The sequence below is a fragment of the Aquarana catesbeiana genome, linkage group LG04 (assembly GCF_042186555.1).
Source record: "Aquarana catesbeiana isolate 2022-GZ linkage group LG04, ASM4218655v1, whole genome shotgun sequence".
In the NCBI taxonomy this organism is placed as follows: domain Eukaryota; kingdom Metazoa; phylum Chordata; class Amphibia; order Anura; family Ranidae; genus Aquarana; species Aquarana catesbeiana.
In genome coordinates, this window is record NC_133327.1 from 275,489,743 (window position 1) to 275,510,826 (window position 21,084).

Below are 21,084 nucleotides of genomic sequence, written 5' to 3' on the forward strand. Positions count from 1 at the left end.
AGCCTAAAATGAAAAAAATGTGAATATAACTGAAAAAGATGGTACAGATGAGTGCAAAAGATATATTGATATATAAATCATACAATTCAAGCATCAACAGATAACAGTGTTAACAAAAGTCCAAATAGCAAAAAAAAGGCATATTTAAGTCCAGTCTATAACGAATATCTTCTGACAAGGGCTTATAGCAAAATTACTGATATGATGAGAATGATATGAAAGGCACTGTGCAAGGGAAACACAAAAGTAGCCATGGCAGAAGAGTGGGAAAAGCAAAGGAGGGGGAAAGGGAGGGGAGGGTGTAGTGGAAAAGGGACCAAGAGAAAGGAAAAGAAAGGTGGGAAAGGAAAAAGCGAAGAGGAACGAAGAAGGGCCGAGATGCAGGCTGAGCGACATGGGCTTGAAGACAAGGATAAGAGGTTAAGGTGCACAGCGTATTTACAGATGTGGCTGAAAAAAATACAGGTTCATAGGAAAGGTTTAAAACTTATGTGTTCATTAAGCCCAGGGAAATTAGTGGCATTTAGTGTGTGAATCCATTTGGGTCGTACGCAATATATAAGTCTGTTTTTAATGTCAATCATTTGAATGTGTTTTCATGTTTGTAACATTACTACTAATAAAAACAATTTTTGTAATTTTGTCATTTTAAACTCTCTCTTTCTCTTTGCATTATTTTGACCCTAGCACCGTTATAATCCCCTATCCCCATATTCAACTACCTTATAAAGGTACTCTGGCACTTCCTTCCACACTTTTGCCACAAGAACTTTGCTGCAGGATGGTTGAAACATTAGTTGCTACGTATCCTTCTACGGACAGGTTTACCCCATTTTTGCATCCTACCTCATGAGTAGACCACAGTGGAATTCCCTCACTGATGGCAATGACGCAAACTGGAGCAAACACGTGCTCTTTTAGCAAAACACTCAAACTGCTCTGAAGAAAGATGATGCTTCCGTTACACTGGAGTAGGGCCCCTTTTTAACACTTTTTTGCATCTGATTCTAACTCCATCCCAGGCACACAAGCGGCTTACCTGACCATCGCCAGATATGAGGCTCATATCCCCAGCTGACGATAGTTACAGAGAAACTCGCTTCAGACGTGAGGTTATTCTGCAAGTCAACCTGACTACTTGGACCTGCTGGTTGTTTGAAGGAATTACACAAAATTCCTAAGACTTTCATAATGCTGGACCTGTGTTGCTCTGTGTGTCCTGTATGCTGGTTCCTGTGAAATCCAAGTCTCTTCAGTGTTTTTGCTTGTCTGGCTCCTTGCTACTGGCAGAGGGCTCACATTTGGTAAGAGTACCCGATCATCCTGTCTGATGGTGGCTGCACATTGGATGGTGAATTTTTTCCATGGTAGTTTCTCTTTCCAAGGAACATAGCAAATTCTTTCCATGGTGGCTCTTTTCCATAAAGGCAAATGACCTATTTTCCACCGTTCATGAACTATTCTTCACTTGCAGTCACTTTCATATGTTGGGACTCACTTGTGTCACTTTTTAGATTCAGTCTCATGGACATTGCGATTTATTGCTTTGTATAATTATTTTTATGTCACCATTATTTCACACATGTTACAGGTGCCAGTCATTGGCCATATTATAGTGTTGCACTGTCACTTTGCATATTTGCACATATATTAATTTGGCGCTGCACTTTATCCCCCATTCACATTGCACGATTTGTCTAATTGTAGTGCTAGCAGCTTGCCAAGTTTCATTGGTGGCGCAGTAGTTTTTATAATTTATGTTCTTTATTCTGTTGGTCTAGCATACAGACATTCATTCTCTGTCTTCGTATGCTTGTCTCCTGTCTGTCTCCCTGAAGGCTGTGGTTTCAGCATAGATTGTCAGTAACTCATGCAGAGGTAAGAGATATCGGTGAGAAATGACCCTCTGTGCTTTGGATTGAATACACACTATAGAGGGATATGTTTTGTTCATTTTTCATGTCAGAGGATAACAACCACTTTAAGTACTTTTTAAGAGATAGGTTGTGACCTTATCTTTCTATTCTAGAAACCTTTTGGCTTCCTTTTTTTCTTTTTTTAAATAAGTTTATGCTTACCTGCTTACCTGCTTTGTGCAATAGATTTGCACAGAGCGGTCCTGAACCTTCTTCTCGGATCCCCCCACAGGTGCCCATGGCTCCCCCTCCTTTTCTCGGTGTGCCACCATAGTAAGTCGCTTCCAGTGGTGGCCCACTTGCAGGTTCAATCCTTACCCTTGCTGCTCGTGTCCATAGACAGTGCCACTTGGCTTCACCCCTCGCTCCCTCATCACAGGATTTGACTTACTGCAGCGGAAGCCAATGACTCCTGCTGGCTCAGAAAAGCCTGTTAGAGAAGGGAAAAAGGAGAGAGCCTCTACAGACAGGCACAGAGCTGGATTGAGTCAGGACTCTGGTGAGTATAAGGGTTGTGGGGGGGGGGGAGCATACTGCTACCTAAACATTTTTACTTTACTGATTGGAATTCATTAAAGTAAGAAATGTTTAGGCTTTAGAACCACTTTACTTTAAGGTGTCTCACAGACCAGACATCCATTACATCACTCTGTGTTTCCTTGGTTCTCTCTGCCCTGCATCTATCTTTAGTTTATACTTGATTTATGTTCTACCAGATGGATGTCCAGCCTTAGGTCGCAAGGTTCTTTCACTTGCACTCTGTCTTTTTTTTATCCTTGCTTGTTTTGTTAGGCTTGTTGACACTGTTGACATTGTTTTGTTGGGCTGTTGACGCGGTTCTATTTGCCTTGTTGTTGGCCATGCCTCTGCTTCATTGCTTAGGGACACCCCAAGGTCTATAAATATTCAGCCTGTGTCCTGTACTGTACGATTAAGAGACTAGGAATATTGACTTGCCTGTAAATTCCTTATCTGAGGACTAACAGAGTGAAGTGGGGTTATAGGAGCATGCCCTGGGGGTTGTGCCCAGCAAAGCTTTCGCCAGTGGAAGGTAGAAGCCTTTAGCTTAAGCTGGGTATACATGAATCAAAACTCAGCTGGTTTAGTGGAGACTGACAAATTTCTGATCCATGTATGGCAACTGTGGTTGAAGAGCAGTCTCTTGATCGAATTCTCTTCAAACACCCTTTTGGAAAATTTCTGCATAAGGCTATAGACTGCAGCACTGATCAGTGCATTCTGACGGTGGGGGGGTCTCCCTACTGCCAGAATAGACACAGCAGGGAGGTTTCCCCCATCCACCTCAAATGTGTGAATGGGGAATCAGGTCAGTCTTTATCATTCAGCCTGCTGGTTGAACGAAAAGAACTGACTCATCTATGGTAGCTTTAGGGTTTATGAATATCCAGCCTGTGATCTATGCTATACTTCAAGATACCGAATTTGCAGGCGAGTCAAAATTTGTATTGTTTCCATTTTTAATGCTGACAAAAATATGAAAACACGAGTTATGAATTTTAGCTAATTTTGGATAAAAATCCTTGTCTGACTACACATCCAGCAGGTCACTTACCATAGTTTTACAGATGTCAATTACCCAGTAACTGGGTCATACGCTGTTTCATCCTGAAATGTGTTTCTTACACATTTAGGTGCATTTTAGGTGTGGTGCAATATATGCGCATTGTGCATTTTACCATTGAAGTCTACTGGAAACCACATCAAAAAAGCTGCAAACTGGACATTTTTTCCACCACACCTGTAATGCTCCTAATGTGTGCAGATGTGAATGATGCCTGCCTTGAGCTGGGCTTATTCTCCTACATGGCACAAATACCACTGATGTGCAGGTATTCATGGAAGCCAGTCAGAACTTTGCTTCAGCAGTCAGAGTACTGTGAATTTGGATGACTATGAAAAGCTAAAATATGACTAGAGTTATTTCACATTATTTGTCTTAGCACTGTTATCAAGCAAGCCTAGCACGATTAAGTATGTCCCTGCTTTTACTTTTGGGACTGCAATTTTTAATGTCAGTTTTAATTTGGTATTTTTGTACAGCTATTTTCTTTTAGTCGCCCTGCAGTTATATAACTAGTATATGGTATGCTATAACCAGCCCATATGTAGTTTGGCTCTGTGTAGCTCAATCTGTTGCAGTATTCTGCTTGGCATGGGTAGGTCTGATTCTGTGCACTAGGCTGCATATTTATGGCACTCTTAACAATATTTCTTATTCATTAGAATGAGTCTCGTAACATTGAGATGTTGGCAGCAGCCTGCGCTGTTGGAGTTGGATGCTGCTTTGCTGCTCCTATTGGAGGTAAGAGGACTGTGTGGGAAGTAGGGACAAGAGGAATATTAAGCAATGTGAAGGATTCTTGAAGTGTGTAAGTGATGGGTGTGTATAAACTGTGAGATGTATGATCAGGAGGTTGTGTGGGAGGGCTGCTTGAAATACATGTGTGGGAGCCATCAGTTACAGTTATGTAATCATCAGTGTAACAAACCAATCTATCAGGATTATGCTGTTCTTTTACTCTGTTTGCATTGAAGTATGTTCTTTTTTTTTTTCTTAATAATTGTAGAGCTCAAAGCTAAAAGTAAAATGGGGCCCGATTTGTTCCCAGAGCAAAAAAACAGCATCTGAAGGCATGATCTTATCAACCGATGCGGAGAAGGCCTTCGACCGGGTGTCGTGGGACTTCCTTTTTGCCGTATGCTCACATATAGGACTAAAAACACATATGTTAACTTGGATAAAGACGTTGTACTACAATCCGACAGCCCAAATTAAAATAAATGGAACACTATCTGACAAAGTAAGGATTCATAATGGGACAAGACAGGGATGCCCATTGTCACCCCTATTATTCATTCCCACCTTAGAACCACTAATTCGCATTGTAAACAAATTACCCGACATTCATGGTTTCGATATCAAAAACAAAACATACAAATGTGCAGCATACGCTGACGATTTACTATTTTTCATATCCCAACCACACATCACTATGCCCAACCTATGTAAGGTATTTTCCCAATATAGCTATATGTCAAACTTCAAAATTAATTACAAAAATTCTGAGGCATTGACTCTGACACTCCCAGAAACCACTTTAAACAACACAAAAAACAACTGCAAATTTAAATGGAAAACAACATCTCTCACATATTTAGGAATACAATTAACTCCAAAACTAGATTTGATGTATAAAGCCAACTTTCAGCCACTCTTACAAAAGATCACCAAAGACCTAGAGAAGTGGACATTGAAATATTTTTCATGGTTCGGTAGGCCAGCCATAATTAAAATGACAGTCTTACCCAGAATACTATACTTTTTCCAAACAATATCCATATTACTACCTTCAAGCTTCTTTAAATCCTTACACTCTATGATAAGAAAATTCCTTTGGGCCGCCCAAAAAAAACAGAATTAGTTTAAACCTACTAACTATGAATAAACAAAAGGGAGGCATGGGTTTTCCTAGTTTTAAAAATTATTATCTAGCGGCACACCTAACTAGAATTATAGATTGGACATGCCACAAAGAGAATAAAGATTGGGTGGGATTGGAGAATAATATAGGACCTATTCCAACATCACATACACCATGGATACCCTGGAACCTATGCCCAAAACAATTAAAACAGCATCCTCTCATTGGGGCCACTTTAAAAAACTTACAAACAATCAATCAGAGGCATTTCCTCACCTCATCACTGGGACCATTAACACCTCTGACAACAAACCCTGATTTCTCACCGGGAATGGATGGTTCTATCCAATCGCTTTACAACAGAAACACACCACTTTTAGTGGCACACTGTTTACAGAAAAACAAAATCAAATCTCTATCAGAATTGCAAAAAGAAATAGGACAAACACCTCTACAACCCAGGGAATATCAACAAATACATGAATTCATTATGAACACTCAAAAACAAAAACATTTCCTTAGACCATTAACACCCTTCGAAACTATTTGTCTTTCAGCTACTACAACCACTAAGAGTGTTTCCTTAACATAAACATGGTTGCAGTCCAGCGATGTACAGGAACCGAATAGACACAAAACTTTCTGGGAATCAACTTTAAATAAATCCTTTACAAAAGACCAATGGTTACAAGCATGTGTGTTCGCACACAAATGTGCAATCAGTGTAAGATTGCAAGAAACATCATTTAAAATTTTAACAAATTGGTACATAACACCAAATAAAATACACAAATGGTTTCTGGCAGTGCCTGGACATTGTTGGCGCTGCAACCAAGAAGAGGGTACTCTATATCATATCTGGGAATGTGGCCTGATAAAACCCTTTTGGAATCAAGTAATAAAGATCATAATACATATCACAAAAATGACAATTCATCTAGATGATGCTTGCTGCCTCATAAATATTACCAGTTGCACTCTGAGAAAATACAAAAACTCTTTGACCAGATTCTTAATCACATCAGCTAAAACAGTGATACCAAGACACTGGAGAAGCACCACCGCCCCTACAATTAAGGAATGGCTGGAAGAAATACATCTCCTTAAAGGAATGGAAGAGATCAGAGCAACAACACAAGGGAATATGGAAAATTTTAATAAAATATGGCAACCATGGATTACATTTAAATATTCTGATTCATATACCACTTTCACATAAAGATAAACCTTTTATACATAGACCAATATTTTTCCTATAATATATTTATTTTATTTAATTTTCTTTCCTCCTCTTTCCTCCTCATTTCTATTACTATATCTATATCTAAGGACACCTCTCAGGGGTCCACAAATTTATTCTCCCTTTCAAAATAAATAACAGATTTTTTCTATACAAAGCTATAGTATTTCCAAATAATTTATCAATATAACAATAGGTCGGATACAAAACCACCTTGGTTGTTTTGAAGTCAATTATTCACTGTTATATGAAACTTATGTACAAATGTTAATATGATTGTACCAATGTTATTTTCAAACATTAATAAAAGCTTTTTGTTTAAAAAAAACAAAAAAAAAACAGCATCTACAACCCCTGGCAAAAATTATGGAATCACCAGTCCCTGAGGATGTTCCTTCAGTTGTTTATTGTTGTAGAAAAAAAGCAGATCATAGACATGGCCAAAAACCAAAGGCATTTCAAATGGCAACTTTCTGGCTCTAAGAAACACTAAAAGAAACCAAGAAAAATAATTGTGGTGGCCACTAACAGTTAGATTTATAGAACAAGCACAGGGAATAAATTATGGAATCATTCAATTCTGAGGAAAAAATTATGGAATCATGAAAAACAAACAAACAAAATAACACTCCAACACATTACTAGTACTTTGTTGCACCACCTCTGGCTTTTATAACTGCTTGCAGTCTCTGAGGCATTGACTTAATGAGTGATAAACAGTACTCTTCATCAATCTGGCTCCAGCCTTCTCTGATTGCTGTTGCGAAATCATCTTTGCAGGTTGGAGCCTTGTCATGGACCATTTTCTTTAACTTCCACCACAGATTTTCAATTGGATTGAGATCTAGACTGTTTGCAGGCCATGACATTGACCTTATGTGTCTTCAAGGAATTTTTTCACAGTTTTTGCTCTATGGCAAGATTCATTATCATCTTGATAAATGATTTCATCACCCCCAAACATCCTTTCAATAGATGGAATAAAGTGTCCAAAATTTCAATGTAAACCTGTGCATTTATTGAAGATTTAATGACAGCCATCTCCCCAGTGCCTTTAGCTGACACGCAGCCCCATATCATAATTGACTGTGGAAATTTGCATGTTTTCTTCGGACAGTCGTCTGCATAAATCTCATTGGAACGGCACCAAACAAAAGTTCCAGCATCATCACCTTGCCCAATGCAGATTCGAGATTCATCACTGAATATGACTTTCATCCAATCATTCACAGTCCACGATTGCCTTTCCTTAGCCCATTGTAACCTTGTTTTTTTGTGTTTAGGTGTTAGAGATGGCTTTCTTTTAGCTTTTCTGTATGTAAATCCCATTTCCTTTAGGCGGTTTCTTACAGTTCGGTCACAGATGTTGACTCCAGTTTCCTCCCATTTGTTTTGTTGTACATTTTCTGTTTTCAAGGCATATAGGCTTTAAGTTTTCTGTCTTGACGCTTTGATGTCTTCCTTGGTCTACCAGTATGCTTGTGAGATAAATGAGAAGTTGCGCTGACCCCAAAAATAAAAAATGTGAACAGGTGATGAATAGCTGCTAGCACCCAAACAAACCAAGTCTCATCAAATATATAAAGAATACGTGCAGCGCTAAAATGTGAGTGAATCAAAACCTAAATACACAAAATAGGTGATACAAATAAGAACACCTGAACGCCCAGCTTTCAGCTTTCCACATTGCCACCAATTTTTATCCAGTGATCACTTTTTATTCTGTAAGGTTTTTTATTCAATAAATACCTTTATTTTTGACCTACGCCATGTGGAGCCCCTTTTTTCTTTTTTCTCCATGTTTTTATCCATGATTGGTCCCTTCGAACCTGCCTGAAACCTGAGAGCGTGTGAGAGAGCTGTCCACCTCCACCGTTGACTGTCCTGGCTATCGGTGACCGTGACCCAAGTGACAACCTCGCCGATCGGAGATCGTGATCGCAGGGAGAATCTTTGGGGAGAGTGCACGGGAGGCTACTTCCACAAGCTCTGATAGACGTACTGCTATATGGCTGATACGTCCCACTTGATCTGGTAAGAGTACCTTACTCTAGATGTTTATGTCGTGTTGCCCATGATTGATGTGCCTTCCAGTCTCCAGTCAACATCATGGGTCCAAGCACCCCCTCTGTCTGAGAAGACTCCTTCCATGCATTGACTCCAGTTTTTGACTGCAGTCTGGAGTTCAACATACTGCTACTGGACATTTTTATATTTAACACATTTTGTTTGGACATTTATATACACGTCACCAGTGTTTAGTGTGTAGAACAACATCATTTCTTATTTGTATCACCTATTTTGTGTATTTAGGTTTTGATTCACTCACATTTTAGCGCTGCACGTATTCTTTATCTACCAGTATGCTTGCCTTTATCCACCTTCCCATGTTATTTGTATTTGGTCCATGTTTTAGACACAGCCGACTGTGAACAACCAACATTTTGTGCAACACTGCGTGATGATTTACCCTCTTTACCTACATACTAACAAGCAGATTTAATCTGATGCAGGTGTTAATGTTTGTAATGAAAATTTACAGGGTGATTCCATAATTTTTTCCTCAGAATTGAGTGATTCCATAATTTATTCCCTGTGCTTGTTCTATAAATCTAACTGTTACTGGCCACCACAATTATTTTTCTTGATTTCTTTTAGTGTTTCTTAAAGCCAGAAAGTTGCCATTTGAAATGCCTTTAGTTTTTGGCCATGTCTGTGATCTGCTTTTTTTCTACAACAATAAACAACTGAAGGAACATCCTCAGGGACTGGTTATTCCATAATTTTTGCCAGGGTTCTTTACGTTCATTTGCACATATTTAAAAAAGGCTCTTTTTTTGCATAGCAAATGTCAGACATGACCTAGGTTTTGGCATGTAAGTAGAAGAGGCTTTTTTTTAAAGTGGACAGAAATTGTACATAGGGGTTTTGAGGCAGGACGAGTGTCTTGGGAATTTTAATACTGTGTTTTGAAGCATATACATTTTTATCCCTATATACTAGCAAAGCATATTATAACCAGCAGTGCTAATGCTGAGCATTGTCAAACACAATATCTTCAGTTTAGCATAATACTTAATGCATGACTGTCTGAGCTCTTTCTAAGAAAGCTGCCTGTCTCTAGGTCAGTTGGTCTCACGTACAGGTTATTAATTCTGTTTTTCTTCTTGTAGATGACCAACTTGTAAACTGTAAGAGCCTATTTTGTGAAGCCGATTTATTACTGAACTGAGATTAGTTGATATTATGGCAATGGAATGTGCATATTTTACATGAAGCTTCCTTTCGAACTATACTAGATGGATTGTTCATGTTACTGCCATTGAGATGCTGTAAGGCCCAGTTCACATGGGTGCTAAGGCCCATATGCTGTGAACAAACCATTTTTTGCATGCTGTCTAGACTCCAGGTACTGCATTCAGGTAACCTATTAAAGTTTATCAGGATGCATTGGCTACACAGACACAAGCACTCGTCCTAATGTGGCATGTCCATCACATTAGGATGAGCAGCTGTGTCTGTGCAGCTGTTGCATCCTAATAGAATTCAATAGGCTTGACCTGGAGTCTAGCCACAGTATATGGCCTCAATGCCCATGTGAATGAGGCCTAAGTGATGTGTTTACTACTGCTGCAGGTCATAGAGGTGACTTGACTTGTATCTTTTTGACCCACAGAAGTCAAGAGAAGTACTAGCTGTACTTTATTTATCAAATGAAATGGCACTGAACATTTACATCTTAGGATCTATAAAGCTGCAATAACCAGTCTCAGTCCTCTAGACACATGTTAAAATATAGTGTGTGTAGTTAAATTTACTTTAATTTTGATCATTTTGCCTAAATCTGCAAGTATCTTTATGAACAACCGAAATCAAGAAACCCTTATTTTCTTAGAAGTGTGGAATAAAAAAAAAAAAGCACACTTACCTGCTGCAAGCTGTCCCTCGCCAGCTCGAAGCTCCAGAACTGAGTGATCCCTGCTTATAGATCACGCTGATCGCTCAGTTCTTGGTCTTCACTGTGCAGAGAGCAGTGATTGGCAGTCACTGGCTCTCTACTCTGCTACTCAAGTGCTCACTGGAGCTCCAGGAGAGTGGGCAGGAGCAGTTAGCGCAAAGCTCTAAGCGGCACACTGAGGGGCTGAGCTAGCTGACTGTAAGGCATTTGGGTGTATCCTGACATTGTTGGGATCCCTCCAGAGTCTTGAGCGGCTCTGTGATGTCAGCTGATAGCAGGCTTTAGCCCGCTGTTAACTGATACTGGGTCGAGGAGGAGCACAAGCAAGTGCACTAAAAACCTTACTTTCTATTTTAAAGTGATATTAAACCCTCAGTTTTTCCTGCCAAGCGTACTTATACAGTAAATATGCGGCCTAACGGAAATAGGTCTTTATCCGTGATGCCACATACATGTGCTACTGTGATTGTGCTGGGACCGAAGAGACCAAGCTGTCACAGACAGCTCCAGATCTTGAACTAATGATTTTGAACAAAAAGGACCAGTTCCTGGTCACCTGATCTCCTGTGAGAGCCCGTGACTGGCTATCCCAGTGATCAATCCCTGTACAGCCTGCACCTGTGTTTTTTCTCCTCTTGAATGAAGAAAGATGTTGTACCCTGATATATGCGGCCTAACGGAAATAGGTCTTTATCCGTGATGCCATATACATGTGCCACTGTGATTGTGCTGGGACCGAAGAGACCAAGCTGTCACAGACAGCTCCAGGACTTGAACTAATGATTTTGGACAAAGAGGACCAGTTCCTGGTCACCTGATCTCTGTGAGAGCCCGTGACTGGCTATACCCAGTGATCAATCCCTGTACAGCCTGCACCTGTGTTTTTTCTCCTCTTGAACGAAGAAAGATGTTGTACCCTTTTCTCCTTGCTAGAGAAGATTTACCTTTTAAAGGCATGTGTTTAAAAAAAGGATAAAATGGCCAAATCGAAGTCTGATCTAGGTTAGTTTCCAGGCCTACTAGGGGTACAAACAGCAAATATATAAAAATGTGGTATTACTGCGATTGTCAGGAGTAGGAGAATTTCTTTTTCTTTGGCATTGTTCTTAGGTGGTAGGTTATGAGAAGTTAGAAAAATACAGCTAAATTTAGAAAAATATTTTTACACACAGTACTAATGATACCTTTTTTTTACTATTTTGTGCTAGTTTTCCTTTGATAAAAAAAGATCAGTTGACATAATTACTATAAAATCTAATGAAAGCCCAGTTTGTCCTAAACAAAGTATAATTTGCAAGGATACACTATGTAGTTGCTATGATTTGTACAGTTTTACGAACACATGTCAAAGTTGCAAAACTGTGTTCAGGTGTTTTGTTGTCATGAAGCCTAAAGGCTCTTTCACATGGACTTTCTGATCAGGTCCGCCTGTCAGTTTTTAGGCGGACCTGATCGGTAACTCAGTTCAGCTCTATGGGGCAGTAGATGTCAGCTGTGACATGTCCTCTGACATCCGCTGCTATCCGATCTGATCCTGACTGTGAAATCCAGAGGGATGGTGACCCTGTTTTCTATCTGGCGGATGGGGTCGGATGAAAACAGACAGGCGATCTGTTTTCATCCGATCTCCCCATAGAGAACGGGGCTCTGACAGGTCTGTCTCTGCCCAGTGAGCGGAGACAGACCTGTCATTCGCCTGCTCAGCGGATCGATCCCTCGCAGAACAAAACCGAGTCCACCGGGCGGACCACCTGTGTGAAAGGAGACTAAGTTTATCTAAAACAAAAAATATAAAAAGTCAGCACAAAGGACATTACTAACCTTCAGTGAAAATTCTTTTGTGTTGCAAAATCTTCCTCACCCCTGCCACACTAATCTTCTAGTGCTGTGGGGGTAATGGAGCTAAGGGACTGTGACGGGCACTCGTCCTGCCCTTTCCGCCCAGCTGCCTCATTCATAAAAGCCGTTACTATAGCTCCTATGAATGATACACTAACTAGCGTCACCTGTGACACTAATACAGTGATCAGAAAAAGGATCTGTACTAATGAAACTGTGACAGGGCAGTGAAGGGGTTAACTGGGGGTGATCAGGTGGTTAAAACTTTTAGGTTCAGGGTCCCGCCGTATATTCCCTATCTGGGACTGCCGCTAACGCTATTTAGGGTCACAATTGACACCAATACAGTGATCAGTAAAAAATCTGTACACTGTACTTGGTGACACTGTGACAGGGAGTGAAAGTGTTAACTGGGGGGGGGGGGGGGCGCGATTGGGGGGTTAAATGTGCCTATGTGTCCTGGTATCAGTGCAGTGCTTTGCTCACTGTTAAATGCTATCTCCTCTCACATTGGAACCGAAAAGGGCTCCAGGAGAAGAGATTGCATCATTTCCTGTGCCTGCGTTTACATTACACAGGCACAGGATGTCCTGTGATTAGTCAGAGTCGATCAGCAGGTCCAGGCCATATATCATTGGACTGGACCAGTAGATCGATTGGTTCTGTAACTAATCTGATCTCCGTGAGGACGGTGGGCGTGAGCGAGGTATAGGTATGTCAGTTCATGTAGCCGGGCCGCCTTGCTGCAGTAAATGTGCAGAAGGCGGTCCAGAATTGGTTAGAAAATCTTTTTTTTTAATCCTACCTAAAATACATAACCTTGACCCTGATCTAAATGTGTTCTTTTATTTATTCTTTTGTTTACATTTTTCTTCTCTAGCAAGAAGAAAGATACAATTTATCCTTTTCTCCATTTAAGAGGAGAAAAAAATAGGTGCTGGCTGTACAGTGACTGATCACTGTGATAGCCAATCGGAGTCACAGTGATCAGGTGATGGGGATCCAGGTCTCCCAGTTACCAGAACTGGTGCTCTGTGCTGGGAGCGTACTGTGCAACACCAAACACAGGTACGCATGTTTTCTTCCCCACGAAAGAAGACCCATGAGGCTGCATATATGTGTATAGTCGGAAGAAAGGAGTTAATATACAGGTCACATAGAGACAGCAGAAGAGGGGGTGAAAATTAGTTTACAATTTCTTTAAACCCTTTACCATTAAATCTGCTGCAGCTTATCCCTTCCTTCATTTAATCTTTATTTATAAAATACTTCCTCCCTGTGCAGTGAGAAGATGAAAGGAAGGAAGGGGAAGGCGCTCAGGTGTAAACCCTACACTTTACACGTGTGATGCACACTGAGCTTGATCTGAGCTGTTTTCAGACAGCTTAAATAACAGACATTAATGGGTGCCATGTATAAATGGCAGCGCAGAGATAAACATTCACCCATCAACTGTTCATAAATATATGTTGATAGTAAAGGGGTTAAATATACCATATACCCATACCCAAATCTCCATTTTTTGTTGTGAGAAAAACAATCCCCCACTAAATAAGCTATTTATTCATTACAATAGACTTTCTTGCAGATACACATATACTTCTCTTTTGTAGCAGGGGATATACCATTGCAGTTGCTGACATCTTTTAGGACCTGCCTTTAATATTATCTCTTAAGTAATTCCAATGTTGTAATACAAATCTTGTGTGTCATGCATTTTGAAAGAAAGGATGAGTATCCTTTCAAAGATTAAACTGTTAAAGAGCCAGGCACTAGTGGCCTTAAAGTAGTATTAAGCCCAAAATCATACATTTTTTATATTGTGGTTTATCAATTCTTATATGCAGTGGCTCTATTGGTTTCCTTTTTTTGGCTTTCTTCTTTTTTCATCTGGTGATCCAGCTACCAATCTTTTGTTTTTCAAAAGCACAAGCTCTCCAGCAGAATGTATTCTTTTACATGAAAGAGACAAGCCATTTAACGCTAGCAGAGGTTATTAAAATTATCAGCTTTTACTATTTCATGTAAAACCTTTATCCCCAAAGGAAAAAAGCAAGGGTTTGCTGTAACTGATTACTGAGCATGAGCTGGAGTTTGGCTTAAATTTGCTAGTGTATACTATACTGTATACTGTATGACAATACTGCTGTGCCTCCTGTGCTCATTCATGCAGAGTTGTCTCACTAATACAGGAGGTGTGTTACCAGCCAGATCACCAGGTGAAAAAAGACAAAGAAAAGAAAACTGATGCAGCTACCACATCTAATACTTTTTTGGCTTTGGGTTTAATACCGATTTAAAGCGATTTGTAAAGGCTATACTTGTTTGTGATTTTAGAAAAAAAAAATGTTTACTTACCTGCTCTGTGCCATTGTATTACATAGAGTGGTCCCGAACCTCCTGTTTTTGGTTTCCCCGCTGGCACTCTAGGCTCCTCCCCTTCTCTGTGTGCTACCATAAGAAGCCGCTTTTTATGGTTTGCTCCTGAGCTTAGCCCTGCCCCATGCTCCCTCCTCACATGATTTGATTCACAGCAGCAGAAGCAAATAGCTTCCATTGTTCTTACTGAGTTCATGTAAGGAGAGGAACAGAGCAGTGCTGCTACATTCAGGCACAGTGCTGGATCAAGATAAGGGGGGTGAGGGGAGATACAACCAGTGCAACATTTTTTTTACCTTAATGCAGGAAGTGCATTGAGGTAATGTTTTGCTTTTTACAATAATTTATCATTAGAATCTAAATGTTAAATGACTATAAAAGTGCAGACTTTTAAATAGATAATTTTGTATTTTTTTCACTTGTTTAGTCACTCACTGTAGATTTTGTGTGTGATGTTTTGGTAAGACTGAATTTTTTTTCTGTTCTTTGCAAATATAGGAGTCCTGTTTAGCATTGAGGTCACTTCAACGTTTTTTGCTGTGAGAAATTATTGGCGTGGTTTCTTTGCTGCTACCTTCAGCGCTTTCATATTCCGAGTCTTAGCTGTGTGGAACAAGGATGAGGGTAAGCAGACAGCATTTTTTTTTTTGTAAATTTTTCATTTAGGAAATATACAGCCAGTAAAAAGACAGTAGCGGTGTTAACAAGGAAATGCTGATTTACATGGTAACACTTCAGATATGCATCAGTACAACTGTGGATCCTAGAATGGACACTCTGAACAGGAGCAATATAAATCTTCTATTTTAAGATATTCGAGGCTGAAGCAAAAACAAGACTGAAGGGCCAATATGATATTTATACCTAGGAAGTTGGTATAGTTAATCTGCAATAGGTTCCATTAGTGCTACCAAGAGTATAACAGAAACCATGTGAGTTTCAAAGAAAGGAGAAGAATGGAAAGTCCAGGAATAGTATAGACCATAAACAAACCACGCAGAGAGGCCTAGGAAGGGGAATAGAGCAGGAGGGAAAGAAGGGGATGGGGGGGGGGGGGAGGAGGGTGGCGCAACAGGTCTTTGGTATCATCACTAACAGGCATGCACAGACACCATTTTTGACCTTTGTTTATAGCACACTGCTTAATTTCTAACTAAAGAATTGAGGTACACCTTTCAGTTATTTAAGCATTTCATACTGTTTAGCATGCAGAAGCCTTAAGGTTCCTGCACATACCGTCCTGTATCTTTTTAGAAGCTTTTTGTAGTGACCCAAGCCTGGGTCACATAATATGCTAATTTCCACACACTCTAAAATGTCCTAATCATTCTGGGACTGACCCAGCTCCTTCCACCTCCCTCAAATTTCCACTAGCCAATGAGGCCACGCAGCCATTAGGTTTCAATAAATCTCAGGGCATTCCTGAAGATAATTTCTTTATTGTTCAACATGGGACACAGGATCAGAAGTACATTTGAAACAAGTGGGTTACACTGCTAGCCCCATGAGGAATTGGACACTGGAAAACAAAAAAAGCTATTGGTCAGTCAGTTATAACCCCACAAACTCCCATCATGTTCCAGTTTCTTGCTAGTGTCCCATTAGAATGGGGTGTCTTTCCTGTTTGGAAAAAGTTTATCCACTTTCACTTGACATTTAGATTTTTTTTTGGACCTCTATATAAGGTTGGTTACTGAACCTACAGAAGTCAGCACTGGAACCAACTCATTCTTCCACAAACTCCAGACTCTGCTCCCAGATCCATATTTTTCAGTTCGGGAGCTATCCAACTGTCCTCTTTTCCATAAGAGTTCTAACCTTGATGCTAATCTCATTTGTATTACTTCCACAACTGACAGTGCCTTGGTTCAGGGCAATGGGGGAATGAGCTCTTTACCCAGAGGTGTTTTAGTATCTTCATTACACATGAGGGACACAGGACGTGGACCTCCCATGTCAGTTTTTATCCAGATGCAGAAATCCTCTGGAAGTAGCAGTGAGTGCCTCCGTGAGATCAGTACACCTAATCTAGGTGATGAAGGGCATCCCGGAGATTCTTTTTGCTCTGAATTGACACAGGTTGATGTAGTACTCCAACCTCATCAAACTGTTTTTTGTTTTCTATATCAAGACTTTACTACCGCTTGAAGGAGCCCTTAGTGATTCTTTGGCCTGTTGGCATCTGGCATCTTTCTCAAATTTGCTAAGTTGCCACCTGGTTGTCCATACGTTCTTTAAAGTTTACCAGGTGGATGTTCAGGCCTCAGCTGATGCAAGCTTTGGGCATTTCTGATGCAGTGTCCTTTGATTATCAATAAAGAAAACAGAATTTCTTTATCATACATCATGGGACACAGAGGTATAGTTATTAACTTAATGGGTATATAGGCACTTTCAGGTGATGGACACTGATATACCCAATACAGGAAGTTCACTCCCTATATAACCCCTCCTCCTTCCAGGAGAACCTCAGTTTTTTTCGCCAGTGTCTAAGGTGTTGGTCACGAGTGAAGTGCTCTGAAGGGCTCCAAGCTGGAGGGACCCCTGCTGGATTTAAACAGCCTCCATAGACCGGATCCATCCAAAGTGCCACTAAGGCCAAGGTGGATGGTACCCGGGCCTCACATAAGAACGGGGTTTTGCCTGTGACGCCTCTTTGTAGGGTTGGACCCTAGGACTTTTTTGGTCATGTTACATTACCTAAAGTTTTCCTGAGGGGTGCTATACAGGTCCAAGGAAGTGGAACCCCTATAATAGGGACCCGGTCCTTGAAGGTTTGCTAACGCAGCCCGCCGTTTGCTAACGCAGCCCACCATTGATACGCTCAAGGAGTGTATCAATGCTGTCCGCGGACTAGGGCTAATTAAAACAGAGGGGGGACGATGATTGATGGAGGGGGCGTTGCTAAGGCGCGGCGCCGTGTGCGGGACGTAAGTTCACGAGGGGCACACGACGCAGGCGCTGGGGACAGGAGACGGACGCTCACAGCTAACAGCCGCAGTCGGACACACAGGACACAAGCACTGAGGGCACGTAAGGTTGATGCAGGCATTTCCAGTACAGGAAATAACATTTATAACAACACTAAAGCTGACCTTTATTAGCATTGTTTTTTGCTAGACTATTTTGCTTAGCGAGTTGTGTATTTACTTAGTGCCTCTGTTTTTTTATGCACAGCACTATGGCTCCCAAAAAAAGACACCCCAAAGGTACCAAAAATTCCACCCCCAGGTGCTGGAAATTCCACTCGTGTCTCCACACTGTCATCCTCGCCTGAGATACCAGATATGTCAGGCCAGGGTGAGTCATTGGGACCAATTGGTGGTGCAACTGTTTCTCACATTGCAGCCCCTGTATACATGACTGATGATGCGTTTTCCTCCGCCCTGCAGGGCCTAGAAGGAAGATTAGCGACTTTAATTGCATCCTCTATCCAAAGGGAGATAAAGCGTGTTAGATCCCCCTCCCCCACCTCAGACCCCTTACTAAGGGAACAGTAGGTAGAGGATGAGGTGTTACCCTCAGGTGATCAGGAAGAAAGGAAAACCGATTACTCCTCTGCGGAGGAAACAGCAGTAGATGAACCTTTTTCAGCCTCGCAATCTGAGAAATTGCTGATACAATCTCTTAAAGAGATGGTTCGTGCCTCTTTCAAACTACCTCTAGCAGAGTCAGCTGATAGTTATGTTTCTTCTCTAGGTTCCCTAAAATTTTCACGGCCTTTTCATGCGTTTCCTGTACATGCATTATTAGAAAAGCTTATTTATACTGAATGGGATCAATCAGATGAGCATTTTCTCACCCCAAAGAGATTCACAGCACTCTATCCCATGGAGGAGAAATTTAACAAAAGATGGAAGGTACCAGCAGTTGACGCTGTGATTTCCAGTGTGAATAATAGTCTAACTTGTCCAGTAGACAATGCACAAATGCTTTAAAGATCCAACTGTTAAGATTGGAATTTCTGTTAAAGTCCTCTTTTTCTTTGGCAGGTGCGGTTACTCAGCCTGCAGTTGCGGCAATAGGCATCTGTTATTCCCTAAGGGACCAGTTTAGACAGGCCCTTAAAGAGGTCCCTGCACAACAGGCCCGCGATTTGGCTGAACTACCAAGTTCGCTATGTTTTGCCATATACGCCATGAAAGACTCTATTCACCAGGCGTCCCGCCTTGCGCTTGTGCTGGTACACATGCGTAGGACCCTGTGGTTAAAAAATTGGTCATCCGAAGCACCTTGCAAAAGGCTTCTGACTAGTTTCCCTTTTCATGTGGATCGACTATTTGGGGATAATTTGGACAAATACATCCAAACGATTTCTAATGGGAAGAGTACTCTTTTGCCAGTCAAAAGAAAATGACTTAATTTAAACAGACTCTTTCCCCTGTGCCAGGGGCATCCGCCTCTAGGCAGTGGCGACGGCCTCCACTGTCAGACTCTAGAGGAAAGCCTCAGGGTCAGGCCCGGGCACAGAAGACCACCTGGGGCCGGAAATCTGCAAAGCAGAATACTAAAGCCTCATTATGAAGAGGCGCCCCCCTCGCCAGAGTGGGGGGAAGGCTTCTGCAATACTCAGAAGTCTGGCAAGAGGAAATTCAGGACAGATGGGTCATCTCCACGATGTCTCTAGAATACAAACTAGAATTTCAGGAGTTTCCACCGTTGTTCCCAAAGATCCAGGGAAAAGGCAAACTCTGTTTCGGGCATTAGACCGATTTTACTAGCTCAGCGGGTTATCATACAGATCCCCACAGAGGAGCAAGGTTTGAGTTTTATTCAAACCTCTTTACGGAACAAAACCGAATGGAGATGTCAGACCCATTCTAGATCTAAAAAATCTAAATCAGTTCCTGAAGATCCGCTCCTTTTGCATGGAGTCGATCAGGTCAGTAGTTTCTATCCTACAAGGAGGAGAACTTCTGGCATCTATCGACATCAGGGATGCATATCTGCATGTCCCTATATTTTCCGCTCACCAAAGGTTTCTGTGTTCGAAGTAGAACAGCAGCACTTTCAGTTTGTAGCCTTGCCCTTCGGGCTAGCCACAGCACCCCGGGTGTTCACAAAGGTACTGGCCCCACCTCTACCCAGGTTAAGGGCACAGGGCATAACAGTCTTGGCGTACCTAGACGATCTATTGCTAATAGACAAATCGGTGGCTCATTTGGAGCAAAGTGTACGCATTACAACCAATTACCTGAAAAGTCTGGGTTGGATTCTCAACCTAGAGAAGTCTTCCTTAAAACCGCTAAAAAAATCTAGAGTATTTGGGTCTGATCATAGATACAGCCCAGCAAAAGGTGTTCTTGCCTCAGGCAAAAATAAACACCATAAGAGAGCTGGTGCGGATGGTCAGGTCGAAAGGAGATCCCTCCATTCGCCTTTGCATGAGGTTGTTAGGAAAGATGGTGTCTTCATTCAAAGCAGTTCCCTATGCCCAGTTCCATTCGAGACTGTTGCAAAACAGTATTCTATCTGCTTGGAACAAAACGATCCAAGCTTTAGACTTGCCAATGCAGCTGTCCCCAAGGGTGTCCCAAAGCCTGAATTGGTGGTTACTAACCCAGAATCTGCTGAAAGGAAAATCCTTCAGACCAGTTATCTGGAAAGTGGCAACGACAGACACCAGCCTTTCAGGCTGGGGAGCAGTACTAGAGAAGACAACTGTCCAGGGACAGTGGTCAAGAACCGAAAGAGCCTTGCCCATCTATATCCTAGAGATTCGGGCAGTGCGTCTGGCTCTGAAGGCCTGGACTTCCAGGTTATGGGATTGTCCTGTCAGGATCCAATCCGACAATGCCACAGCGGTGGCCTATATCAATCACCAAGGGGGCACCAAGAGTGTTGCAGCACAGACAGAGGTAAACCATATTCTTACTTGGGCAGAAAAGAATATTCCATGCCTATCGGTAGTCTTTATTCCGGGAATAGAGAATTGGCAGGCGGACTACTTGAGTCGCCAGCAGTTATTCCCAGGGGAATGGTCTCTTCACCTCTACATTTTTCGGGCTGTTTGCCAAAGATGGGGGACTCCGGACATAGATCTTCTAGCGTCCAGATTCAACATGAAGTTAGTCAGCTTTGTGTCCAGGACAAGGGATCCACTCGCATACGGAACAGATGCGTTGGTGACCCTATGGGATCGCTTCTCACTGATCTATGCATTTCCCCCTATTCAGTTGCTACCTCGACGACTTTGAAGAATCCAGCTGGAAAGAAAGCCGGTAATTCTGTTAGCATCAGCATGGCCCAGAAGGTCATGGTATGCAGATATCGTAAAGATGGCAGTGGAGGATCCATGGTCCCTTCCAC

General features: G+C 41.6%; 1 protein-coding gene across 3 annotated transcripts in view; it reads left to right on the top strand.

The window, feature by feature from the left end:
- Positions 1-21,084, top strand: part of CLCN2 (chloride voltage-gated channel 2) — a 571,730-nt gene that overhangs the window by 274,304 nt on the left and 276,342 nt on the right. For all 3 annotated transcript variants that reach the window (XM_073626607.1, XM_073626608.1, XM_073626609.1), the window contains 2 exons: positions 4,161-4,239; positions 15,274-15,399. In XM_073626607.1, the coding sequence (XP_073482708.1) occupies positions 4,161-4,239; positions 15,274-15,399 (205 nt within the window). The remainder of the gene's footprint in view (positions 1-4,160; positions 4,240-15,273; positions 15,400-21,084) is intronic.